General features: G+C 40.8%; 2 protein-coding genes across 18 annotated transcripts in view; one reads left to right on the top strand and one right to left on the bottom strand.

The window, feature by feature from the left end:
• Nucleotides 1-12,992, bottom strand: part of DCLRE1C (DNA cross-link repair 1C) — a 36,173-nt gene that overhangs the window by 5,435 nt on the left and 17,746 nt on the right. For all 8 annotated transcript variants that reach the window (XM_072825705.1, XM_072825706.1, XM_072825707.1 and 5 more), the window contains 5 exons: nt 12,260-12,361; nt 10,178-10,314; nt 9,594-9,648; nt 5,692-5,780; nt 4,917-5,011 (listed from right to left, as the gene is read on the bottom strand). In XM_072825705.1, the coding sequence (XP_072681806.1) occupies nt 4,917-5,011; nt 5,692-5,780; nt 9,594-9,648; nt 10,178-10,314; nt 12,260-12,361 (478 nt within the window). The remainder of the gene's footprint in view (nt 1-4,916; nt 5,012-5,691; nt 5,781-9,593; nt 9,649-10,177; nt 10,315-12,259; nt 12,362-12,992) is intronic.
• The window catches only part of SUV39H2 (SUV39H2 histone lysine methyltransferase), a 52,947-nt gene that overhangs the window by 30,154 nt on the left and 9,801 nt on the right, over nt 1-12,992 (top strand). For 8 of the 10 annotated variants that reach the window (XM_072825719.1, XM_072825713.1, XM_072825725.1 and 5 more), the window contains 2 exons: nt 4,676-4,926; nt 5,416-12,849. In XM_072825719.1, coding sequence (XP_072681820.1) covers nt 4,676-4,926; nt 5,416-5,437 — 273 coding nt within the window. In that variant the 3' untranslated portion in view covers nt 5,438-12,849. Of the gene's footprint in view, nt 1-3,764; nt 3,972-4,675; nt 4,927-5,415; nt 12,850-12,992 lie in introns of those variants that run through there. The other 2 variants (XM_072825714.1, XM_072825724.1) reach the window with 2 other exon arrangements.

Below are 12,992 nucleotides of genomic sequence, written 5' to 3'. Positions count from 1 at the left end.
TTCAGGTAAACTGAAATGATCAAAAATACATGGGAGAATATCTTCATGATCTTGGATTAAGCCATAGTTGATTAGGACCCCAAAAGCACAAGCAGTAAAACAAAAATCAGATAAATTGGACTTAAATTTTAAACTTCAAAAGACACCATCAGTAAGGTAAAAAGACAAGCTGTATAGACTGGAAGAAAATATTTGCAAATCCTAATTATGGACACTGGGTAGAAGTCCTTTAAAAATTCTTACAGGGGCTCCTGGGTGGCTCAGTTGGTGAAGCTGCTGCTTTTGGCTCAGGTCATGATCCCAGGGTTCTGGGATGGAGTCCCGACTGGGGCTCCCTGTTCAGTGGTGAGTTTGCTCCTCCCTCTGCCCTTCCTGCTCATCTGCACACTCTCAGATAAAATTTTATATATATATATATATATATATATATATATATATATATATTTAAACCCCTCTTATAATGCAAGAAGATAATCCAAATTTTAAATGGGCAAGAAAAAAATAAAATGGGCAAGAGAGGATCCCTTGGTGGCTCAGCGGTTTAGCGCCTGCCTTTGGCCCAGGGCGTGGTCCTGGAGTCCCGGGATTGAGTCCCACATCGGGCTCCCGGTGCATGGAGCCTGCTTCTCCCTCTGCCTGTGTCTCTGCCTCTCTCTCTGTGTGTGTGTGTCTCTCGTGAATAAATAAAATATTTAAAAAATAAAATGGGCAAGAGATTGAAGTAGACATTTCAGCAAAGAACATAAATACTTAAGCTCAAATAGTGAAATGCAAATCAAAACTATAATGAGACACCTCTTTATACCCACTAGAAGAGCTATAATCAAAAAGACAAAGTGTGAGCTGCAATGTGGGGAAATTGGAATCCTTAGCTAGTGGGAATAAAATTGTGTTCAGTTTGAAAGATAGCTTCTCAGTTTGTTAAAATGTTAAAACATAGGTTTACTGTGTGTATATTATGGAATAAATGTACCTCCCCCTAAATTGACATGTTGAAGCCATCTAACCCCCAGTGTGGCTGTATTTGGAAATGGAGCCTCAAAGGAAATAATTTAAGTTAGGACAGCACCCTGATGAAATAGGATTGGTGTCCTTAGACATCAGAGAGCCCCAGCACATGCCCCGGGAAGGGGCCTTTCAGCACCACAATATGACAGCTGCCTACAAGCCAAGAGAAGAAGCCTCAGAATGAAACGGCCAGCACCTTGTGGACTTCCAGCCTCCTGAGTTATGAGACCCGTCTGTTATTAAGCCACCCAGTCTGGTATTTTGTTATAGCAGCTCAGGCTAAGATCGCATCACCACCCCCACCATCATCTAGAAATGCTACTCCTATGTTACTTATCCCAAATAAATAAATCCTGTGTCCACACAAAGACCAGTATGCGAATATGCAAAGCAGCATAACTTATAACTAAAAGGTAGAAACAAAAAAATAAATAAAAAAATAAAAGGTAGAAACAACTCAAATGTCCCTCAACTAGTGAATGGATAAATAAAATGTGGCACTAAAAAAGAGTATGCTTAGGAAGCCAGGCACACAAGACCAAATGTTGTACAGTTCCACTTACATGAAATGTCCAGAAGAGACAAACCTGTAGATTTAGTGGTTACCTAAAACTGGAGGTGCTAGTGGGGAGGGACTTGAAATGGGCATAGTTTGGAAGAACAGAAATGTTCTAAAATTAGGTGCAAACGTCTGCATGTCTGGTAGTGTGTGCCTAAAAAGGGTGAAATTTATGGTATCTAAATTACACTGCAATAAAGCTTTAAAAACCTGACAGCATAAAGCAAATATTGTGGGGTTTATAACAAGTAAAACGTATGAGTAAAATTGCAGACTGTGAGGGGGGAAATAACTGCCATTAAGTTTCTTATACCATACTATGCTATTACTACAATAATACATATCTTTTCACTCTGCTAAGTTAAAGATGTATACTTAAGCCACTAAAATAAAAAGTTACAGGGGCAGCCCAGGTGGTCGCTCCTTCAGCCCAGGGCCTGTTCCTGGACACCCTGGATCGAGTCCCACGTCAGGTTCCCTGCATGAAGCCTGCTTCTCTCTCTCTGTGTCTCCCATGAATAAATGAATAAAATCTTTAAAAAATAATAAAAAGTTACAGCCAATAAACCAAATAAAGATTAAATGTAATCTCTCAATTCTTCCCAGATCAACAAATTTACTAACAAATCCCAGACTCCCTCCCATGGACATTTGTACAAATGGCAAGATGATTCTAAAATTCAGATGGAAATGCAAAAGACCTGGAATAGCCAAAACAACTTTGAAAAGTAACAAAAAAGTTCAAGAACTTGTATCATTTCAAAATTCATAAAGGTACAATAATCAAGACAGGGCAGTACTGATGTTAAGACAGAGATCATGGAACATAAAAAGTCCAGAAGCAGACTCCCACATATATTGTCAACTGATTTTCAACAAAAGTGCAAAGACGATTCAGTAGGAAAAAGACAACTTTTCAGGAAATGGTTCCAGTGTCTAGATGTTCATATGCAGGAGGAAAAAAAAAAAAAAAACAAAGACCTTGGACCTCTAGTTTGTACCATACAAACTAGAAATAACTAGAAAAATGGATCATAGACCTAAATGTAAAACCTAAAACTATCAGAAAACAAGAAGAAACCTTTGTGACCTTCAGTCAGGCAGAATTCTTAGCTATGCTACAAATAAACACTAATAAATTGAGCATCAAAATTTAAAATTTCTGCTCTTCAAGAGACTGCAAAGATGAGCCACAAACCAGGAGGAAGGTTTTGCAAAGCATGTAACTGATAAATTTATATCCAGAAACACTCAGAACAATAATAAAGTGAAAAAGTAATTTTTAAAATGGGTAAAGAGGGGCAGCCCGGGTGGCTCAGCGGTTTAGCGCCTGCCTTCAGCCCAGGGCCTGATCCTGGAGACCCGGGATTGAGTCCCACGTCGGGCTCCCTGCATGAAGCCATGGAGCCTGCTTTTCCCTCTGCCTGTGTCTCTGCCTCTCTCTCTCTCTGTGTGTGTGTGTGTGTGTGTGTCTCATGAATAATTGGATAAAATCTTTAAAAGAAAGAAAATAATTATAAAAAAATAAAATGGGTAAAGATTTAACAGACACTTCCCCAATGAAAATACATGGATAGCCTATAACCAAAGATGCTCAACCTCACTAGATCTTAGAAAAATGCAAAATAAAACCATGAGATACCATTTCATACACATTAGGATACCTAAAAGTACAAAGTCTACCCAGACCAAATAATGACAACAAAGTAGAGCAAGAGAACTGGCGAGAATACAAAGTGGTCCAACCACTCTAAAACAATATGGCAGTTTTTTAAGGACACAGATACCATACGACCCACTCCGAGTATGAAAGCATACATTCATACAAAGATGTGTATATGAATGTTTACAGCTCTATTTGTACTAACCAAAAACTGGGAACCCAAATGTACAACAGGTGAATGGATTAGTAAATTGTGGTACATCCATGCAATAAATACTATTCATCAATAAAAAAGAATGAACTTTGATACATGCAACAATATCAGTAAGTTTCAAAATATGCTGAGTGAAACAAGCCAGACATATACTTGTATGTGATTACTTTAGAAAATGGTAACTAATCTACAGTGATAGCAGATCAGTGGCTGCCTTGGCATGGATCAGGACAGCGGGGAGCAAGAAGGGTAGTTGGGAGGAATTACAAAGTGGCACAGGGGGACTTGGAGGTAATGGATATTTTCATTATCTTAATTAGGGTGATAGCTTCTCCAGTACGTGAATATGTAAACATGCATCAACTGGACACTAGGGACACCTGGCTGGCTCAGCAGGCAGCTGCCTTCGGCTTAGTTCGTGATCCCAGGATAAGGGACCAAGTCCCACATCGGGCTCCCTGCATGGAGACTGCTGCTCCCTCTCCCTGTGTCTCTGCTTCTCTCTCTCTTTCTCTTTCTCTGTGTCTTTCATGAATAAATAAATAAAATCTTTTAAAAAAAAATAAAGTTTTTTTTTTTTTAAACTTACAACTAAGTTTGTATATATAAAGGATTAGAAGATGCAGTACATGATAGCGGTAACATCTGAAAATGCAACTGTTTTTCTAGAATCAGTCCTGGAATTTGCATCTTAATGGTTTTCTATTTGATTTTAAATGAGAGGAAATGCAGAAATGGAGAAGAGAAGGACAGGCCTGGATTAGAATCCCAACCCCATCACTCACTTCTGGCTGGACCTGGGGGGATTTACTTCACTCTCTAAACTTCATTTTTCTTGTTAGTGAAATTGGGATCCTACCCCTTGGAGGTTTGAGGTTTAACTGTAACATACGTAAAGGACCTTGCACAATACCTGCCATATACAGCAGGTGTTCAAGAAATACTATCATTATTTACTCTCTTTTGGTCATGTATTAGCTACCTGGTACAGTAACTGGCTCCCCACTATAAAGCAACTGAAATTCAGAATCCTAACCACAAAATGTGGCTGCTATAAAGGAGCAGAGCTTTGTTTGGAGTCTGAAGCTCTGATTTCTTCCTCAGAGGTTACTGCTGCTCTTTGCTGAAAAACTAAAAGAATAATGAAAAAGTGACAAAAGTTCCCATTATCAGCATTTACTAGTATCTTGAAGGAAATGGCCAAGACTAACAGCACAGCCTCTCCTTACAGGCCCTACCATTCAATAGAGGCACAGTTCTCCCAGTCGCTTGTTCTAAGCTTGTGAAGGAAATCGGACTCCTGATTCTACAGGCTGAAGAAAGGAAGGCAAAGCACTTTGAGAGAATGATGACAGGTCTGAGTGACAGTCCGTTCCAGGCCCACCTCTGCCCAATGCAGCTTTCACCGGACCAGAGTAGCCTGGAAAACAGCCTTGCTTGTGGAAACCCTGAGCCCAGGGTCATTTTCTTACCTGAGTCTAGGTGAGTTTTTCTAGTTCTCTTCAATTTTCCAAGTGGTTTATACTTTGGCTCAGTACTTTGGGAAGATCGGCATAAAGGCTTTAAGCTGAAACGAATATGATAATTATATTTTTCCTGTGGGGAAAGCTACTGGAATATAATCATCATTTACAGAGATTATAAAAACTTAGCCATGGGAAAAATCATAAATAACTACTTTTAAAAACTGAAAAGCCATGTCTAATAATTAAAAAACCACTTCACTGTAATAAAGTGGTAAACAGAATACAACCTGTTATACAGCTATCTAGTCGTAGGATGGAGGAAGGCAAAACTCCTGTATTTGCTCTTGCACTGCAGAAAAGCAGGTCCTATTCTACAAGACTATTAAGTAAGACAGTGACACCTTCTGGCTTTCAGAGAATACATCTAGCTGGCTGCTTACTGGTCCCTGTTTAATGAGGCTTCCTGATCTCTTCGAAGAATCTCACGAATCTTATCTCTCTACAGGCTGAAAGCTAAGGCACGGTGATGATAAAATACAAAAGGGCACAGAAAAAGACTTGAGGAGGGCCTCACTGCCAAATGGTTCCTTGGGCCAGATTCCCAGCAGCCTTTAGGATTATACATAACATATCGTGTTATGTATAAAGCCATCGTGTTCCCAGCAAGAAACGTATTTATAGCCATTCCATCTTACACCCTTGCCTCCAATTCTTAGGCCCAAAACTAGTCTCTGCATCCATCTGTTCAACAATAGAAGTTTCACAAGTAGCAACTACTCACATTTCTACAACCTTATCCAAAGTTGTGCCTATTGGAATGACATTTGGATACACATTCACAGGACAGATGTAGTTCAAGAAATCTTTAATCTAGAAGGAAAATAAAATAGGTCAATTATCTCTATGCTGAAAAATCTGGGTGTCAGAGAAGCAACAAATGAGGCCAGGAGAAAGAGCAGCAGGAATTTCTTGTGTGGTCCTCAATGCTAGCTGCACATGGGGACCACCTGGGGGCCTCCCAGGAAAAATGAATCAACATTCAGGCCCACCCCCAAAATCCTTTTGTTACTGAGTTACAGTGGGGCCTGGAAATCTGAATATTTAAGTGTTCTTCAGGTGATTCTGTTCCACAGTAAGGACTAGGAATCACGGATTCATGGACTTCTTCCAGGATGCTTGATTTGTTCTAACAGTTTATTCTAACCTAGAGGAAAACTGAAGGCAAAAATTTCATGAATACCTTGATTTTCTGCAAAGTTCTGAATGCTATAAAAGAGGAACTCTGTCAATATTCCTCAAAACATCTCTACAATCCAGACAAGTTTCAGTTTTGTCACTTGTTAGATCTTGGTGAACATGTGATCTTGGTCAGGTTACCTGGAGTCTGCATTCGATTCTTCAGCTAAAAGTCTTAATGAGATAATGCATGTGAAGAGTTTGGCCTGGCATATGTTTAACATTCAGTGAAATTATCCATCACACACATGATAATGACAACACACAAAGGTTTTTATTCCCTTCTGCAAGTGGGGAAACTGAGATCTGAGTAATTATTAGAACCCAACTTTACCAAATCAAAAAAAGTAGGAACCCAGGAATTATCAATAACTCCATATTAAAATAAAGTGGCTACCTTATTTAAAACAGGAGAAAAAGCAAGACGACCCATTCATTCTTCAGGTATTTTCCATAAACTCTTTTTTTTTTTACTTTCAGAGCAGAAACTATTACTTACCTGGCCACAACCTATATGATTTGCATAATTTGTTCTGAGGCTTTTCAAGGGAAGAGGGATAAAGAAAGTAAGGTTTACCTATACCAGAAATCATTCACTTTTACTTAGAAATGAAGTGGCCACAGGAGGCAAGAGACACCCACTAGAGAGGCACCCTCTGTCCCTTGTACAAGCTGATGTCCTTGCATCAGATGTCTGCCTTAAGACCATTCACGAAGACCGTCTATTCTTATCCTCGTTATGTTCATTGAAGTCACTGGGCACGGTGAGTCGGCAAACAATGAACCAGGGCTCCTACCAGGAAGACCAGGTTCCTGTGAACCTCTGGTCACTGTTTCTGTCAGCCTACCAACGCATCACCTTGTTTTCTTTTTTTTTTTTTTTTTTTTTATCACCTTGTTTTCTATGCGCTTCTGACACCTATTCCACGTGCACTGTTGACTCATTACCACTGAATTCACGGCCAACAGCACCATAACTCCTGCCTGAACAAAGCTTATCAAACACATGTATTTCTTCCATGAGGGCACAGCCCAGCCTCTGTGCTTAGGAACATGCACAGCTCCCCAGCACTGCACCTGGGGGCCGTTTTAAACAGTGAAACCCCCAACAAAAAGCACAGAAATGTGTAAATGCAGCACTGACCTGCCTGCAAAAGGACACCTGTTTACCCTGGAGCTCAGTGGCGAGGGCAGAGCACCACCCTGTTCAGCCTCAGCCGGGAATATGCGTGTCTGCTGACTCCCTGGGCCTGACTGCAAACAACCTTGCAGCGCTGCAACTATTAATTTGGGGGGTCATAAATTTTGATGAGCAAGCAGACTTTTGTAAATAAGGAATCCATGAGTAAGGAGGATCAGCTGTAGTCAGAAAAACTGACAGGAAATGATATTTAAGCCTCCTATTTATGGGAGGCACCTGGGTGGCTCAGTTGGTTGAGCGGCTCACTTGGTTTCAGCTCAGGTCATGGTCTCAGGGTCATGAAGTTGAGCTCTACACTCGAGATTCTCTCTGCCTCTCCCTCCCATTCGAGTATATGCTCTAAAATAATTTTTGAAAAATCTACTACTTATGTTTTTAAATATATTTCAACGTGATCTATACTTAGGATAGGCCTATTAGAGTTTTCAGGAAAGCCTGTCTCCTCACCACCCTGAGAGATGACCAAGTGGAGCTCATGGTGACTCTCCATGTGTGCGATCAATAGTGCTAATCCAGAGGGAGTGTGGGGGATGATGGCAGGGCAGGGGGGTCATCTGTTTCATCTCTCTGCTCAAGCACCAAAAAGACCTCCTAAGGGGTAACTGCATAAAATCCCAGGAAGGCTTATGCTTTCCAACCCGGCTGCTAACTACACTGAAGGAGGGAAACAGGCCAGATGTAGTCCTAAATGAAAAAGTAAGGCCAAACCCATTCCCTCATTAGATGCCTTCCCAGTGGCTGAGACAGAAAGAATCCCCAGCCCTAAGGGATCAAAGGAAGGGGCCTTGATCCTGAGCCAGATACCAAACAGAAGACAAATCCCCAGGAGGGGGCTTTGACAACAATCTGAGATTTCAGGATAAAATGAGGAAAACACATTAGCTCAATTATGCCATCACAATGAATCCCTTCCAAGCTGCTCTCAGATAACCGATTTGTACCTGAAAGTTAAGGTCAGTTATTTAATAGTATTTAAATAGTATTTAAATACACTGTGGTATTTCGATAATATGATGAAGAGTCATTTACAACACTACGGCTGACTTGCGCTCTGAAGAATCCAATTGTTCGAATCATTAACACGCCCACGGCTCACGGCTCACTGCTGCAGTGCCGCATCCGTGTATCCCAAATACAAAAATGATAGTTACCCGGGAAATCAATGTTTAAGTGCAGAAATGGTCAAACTAAAAGTGTCATACAAAGTCTGATTTTATGCACCTTTTTCTCCTAATATGTACATGAGATTACTAAAACTCAGCACTTATGAGATGCTGGCATTTACTCTGGAAATGCATGAGGAGTTTGCAAATAAAGTACACATACCAAGTTCCCACTCTAGCAGGTCAATTTCCTACATGAAAAGGATCCTGACAATGCAAAACTGATAACTACTGAGCTCTACATCTGAAGCTAATAACGAAGCTAATAATGTTTTATCTATATGTTGACTAATTAAAAAAAAAAAAAGAAAAGTAAAAAGAATCCTAACAAAACTATTTAATAAGCCTTAAACTGAGTAATCCCAATATGCTACATCCTTCTTAAGGAAAAAGGTCTTGGGCAGCCTGGATGGCTCAGTGGTTTGGCGCCACCTTCAGCCCAGGGCGTGTTCCTGGAGACCCGGGATCGAGTCCCACGTCGGGCTCCCTGCATGGAGCCTGCTTCTCCCTCTGCCTGTGTCTCTGCCTCTCTCCCTCTCTCTGTCATGAATGAATAAATAAAAATATTTTTAAAAAAGAAAAAAGAAAAGAAACAAGGTCTTTACCTCAGTAGCCTTTGTTCTTCCCCACTGCTGAATATTCAGGACTATTTTTTAAATAGTTTTTCAGCACAATCAAATTTTGGAAGGGGGCAAAAATCTGGATGGCACCTTCGGGCCGCCCATAGGAGATTTATCTGTAGTACTCCTTCATGTAAGTTACAAGCAGCTAATGACAGCTGGACAGAACAACCAAAGTGGGGAAGTTAAAATATATGCAGGAAGTAAGATGGGAAGAAAACCTTAATCATCCACATTTTTCAATGTTTAGGCTGAAAGTAGGTGATAATAGCCAATTTCCTCTGTACTCAGCAAACATGGCTCATCTACTGATATGTTTTCCCTAAACTTCTTTAGGAAAAGCCAAAACAAATCTTAAGCAGTAAGAAGAGAGATGCCTCTGGTAGTCAGAGGCACTACTGTCAACCACGATGGCTGCCGAAGCAGGTGGCAACAGGGGTCTGGGTCCGTGGGATCCTCTTACCTCACTGTAGGAAGAATGAAAAGAAAAACAAGCTCTGTATGAACTCTCTCCAGTCCTAAAGGGAAATGAAAACACAAAAATTAAAAGTTCTTTTGACAAAACCAAGCTAAGTTCTACATTTCCTGCCTTCTCATTTAGTCTACTCCAATATGCAATCACCCTACAATCAAAGGTTTCTCCTTGGACAAGAGGGAACTCTTTCCAGAAATATAAGTATTTGTAGACATTCTGAATACCCAATATTAAAGAAGTGTTGCCAAAATGGGATGATCGCTATGGTTCTCCTCTGCTCCACTGAGGGCTTCTATCCCCTGCAGCGTCACCCCCCCACTCCCTGACAAGCAGGATGCCCTCAGTCTCCAGCCACCCAACCAGAGTAGCCCTCAGCAAATACTGGCTAAAGACACTGGCCATCAGACAGGTTGGGAAGCAGAACCTTTTTAAATAGTGTTTAAATTTCAGAAGTTATTCTCCATAATTATAGTGCATCCTCCTCCCTGGGTTAGGCTCAATTGCATTTAAACTAAATCAGAGAAGTTACCTCAAAAGCAAGGTTTCTCTCAAAAGAGAGGTTGCTTTCTTACCTCACAATTACATTTGTTTTTCTGGTTCTTTCTCCAAACCACATAGTGGATGGCTTAATGCTGATTGTGTGGAGCGGGATTCTGTTTTTGGAAATAGCTCCACAAGGTAACTTATTCCAGTGAAAATATTCCTCTGCCTAAAAAAGATTGCGAAGAAGGAAAAGCAGTTCAACATTTTCAACAAATCTGTCTGTAGGCAAGGTCTCAAAAACAAATGTTTCTAAGTTTACAGACATGACAAAAAAGTAGATGTAAGGAGACAATCAGATAATCCCAAATTTAGGAACATTCTGCAAAACGACTGGCCTGGACTCTGAAAATATCAGTGTCCTGAAAGAAAAGCCAAAAGCTGGAGACCTGATCTCCATCGAGAGATAGAAGAGGGCACAGGGGCCGCAACACACACCTGATCGTAGCTCGGGGCGCCCTGCTCCCCCGCGCCACATGCTAAAAAGGACACCACTACACAACAGGGAAGCATGGATACGGGCTACACGTCCAACTTTTTCAAAATACAGTTCGAGGGAAAAGTAACAAAAATGCTTTTAAAGGGCTAAAAAGCAATGAAACTGTTTTCCCAAGGACATCACGTTTGGAGAGGGGTCCTGCAAAACCATTAGCGCTCCATCCAAATCCGATGTCTCGGGAGGCCTCTGGAGCCTGATGAGGCGGAGGGGTATGCCAGGGCTCTGCGAGCTGTACCCCTGAGGCCGGGGGACCAAGACCAAGCAGTTAGAGGAGGGTTTCGAGGCAGGCAGCCTTGTGGGAAGTGACAGAAGTGACAGTTACAAATTCAGCTACTTGTGGGACGTAAGAAAACTCAGAGCAGAGACAAATCTGCCAATTAAGAGATTTACTGGGCTTGTGAGGACAAAGGCTACAAGTCAGGGACTGGGGGCTCAGCCGGTTGAGTGTTTTGCCTTTGGCTCCGGGAATGATCCTGGGGTCCTAGGATCAAGTCCCTGAATCGGGTGCCCTGGTCAGCAGGGAGTCTGCTTCTCCCTCTGCCTGCTGCTCCTCCTGCTTGTGCTCTCTCACTCTCTCTCAAAGACATTTTTTTTTTTAAATAGAAAGAAAAGGGACAAAACAGTTGCTATTCTGTATCTATCGGACTTTGCTCCATCCGTGAATTCAGTGAGTAGGTGTGTGTCTCTGTGCACGAAAACAAAAAGATGAAATAAATTCGTATTTGAGTTTTAATATGCAGCTTACCAATCATCAAAATAATTTCTCACCTTGTAGTTACCCTAGAGTGGTCTCAAGTAGAATAGGCCAGGCTGTAGATAAGAATTCTTTTTTTTTTTTAAACTATGCTTTACTTTAGGGCTGAGCAAGTTTACTTTAGGTTTTTGGCAATGGAGCCAATATTATTACCACAGTGAGTATCTAAATATATAAATGCAGCATTTACTAAAATGAAAATTACTCAGCAATTGAATGCTCAGATATTTTAAAATTTAGAGGGATATGATGATCATGCAATCCCACTTCTGAAGATCATGATTATGGCTATATAAATTGAAAGGGAAAAAAATGTTAAGGGCAAATGCAAAATTTAATACCTGACATTTAACAACAGGACATTTAATAAGTGATGAGAGTTCTATGGTGGCATTCGAAAATGAATTACAAATGAGGGGCAAAGACACTAAAAATGGTCATTTGAAACTGGCCCAGCAATCCGTAACACCATTTCTAAGTCCGAAGCAAGGTTATACCTAAGTATTTATCTCAAATAAGTAGAAGAAAAATAGTTTATAAATGTTTTAAGTTAGAAGCTCTAACATATTACTATTTCCATTATAAATACATTACTCATTACCTAATTCATTACAAATAAACATGTATCAAATGTGTATGGATTTATTTCATTAAACAACCAAGAGGGTCTGTGTCTGTTGACTACCATGCAGTTTATGGAACATAGTAACGTCTAGCTGCATGGCCTGGGGTATCTCAGCCTATCTTCACATTTGTAAACTGAGGGGCCTAGAAAATGGGATTTCACAGCTTCTTTCTGGACCAACAATTCTGTTTTCCCATTCATCACGCCAACAGTGAGAAAAACAATGGACTCCGTACCTTTGGATGACGACAGGCATGGATCTGAGTGTTACGGTCTGTTGTGAGATGATGGAGAATGTCCGGCATGTTTCTAAACATGTCTAGTTTGTCCACGTGAATCTGAGTAAAATAGCACATATAAGCGTATTATTTGAATTGTATTTCCTATAAAGAAATTGTTCAAGGGTAATTATGCAGGGCAAATCATCCAGTTAGTGAACTCTTTCTTCTTTCTTAAAACTTAAGTTTTTGGCAGCGGCACCTGGGATCAAGCCCCGTGTTGGGCTCCCTGCTTAGCAGCGAGTCTGCTTGTCCCTCTCCAAATAAATAACACCTTTAAAACAAAATACACCCCTAGTTTTTGGCTATTTCCGTCCACACCAGTAATCTGCTGGCAGTCAACAGCGAAGGACAAAGATCATATCCCCACCGGTCAGCATTAGTGCCTATCGGTGGTAATAAAACATGCTGGGGATTCGGCTGGTGGCTTTCACTGAACCATGCTAATACCGCTGGCCTCGAACGACTGTGGTGCCCCAATGCCCCATAGTCAAAAAAAAAAAAAAAATCCCCATCACTTTCTACTCCCCCAAAACTTAACTACTCTAGTAGCCTACTGTTGACCAGAAGCCTTGCCAATAACATAAACAGCCAATTAACACAGATTTCGTAGATGGATCACATACTGTATTACAATAAAGTAAGCTAACAAAATGTTATTCAGAAAATCATAAGGAAGAGAAAATGCACT

This window comes from Canis lupus, chromosome 5, assembly GCF_048164855.1.
Source record: "Canis lupus baileyi chromosome 5, mCanLup2.hap1, whole genome shotgun sequence".
Lineage (NCBI taxonomy): Eukaryota > Metazoa > Chordata > Mammalia > Carnivora > Canidae > Canis > Canis lupus.
This window is presented reverse-complemented; position numbering and strand designations above follow the sequence as displayed.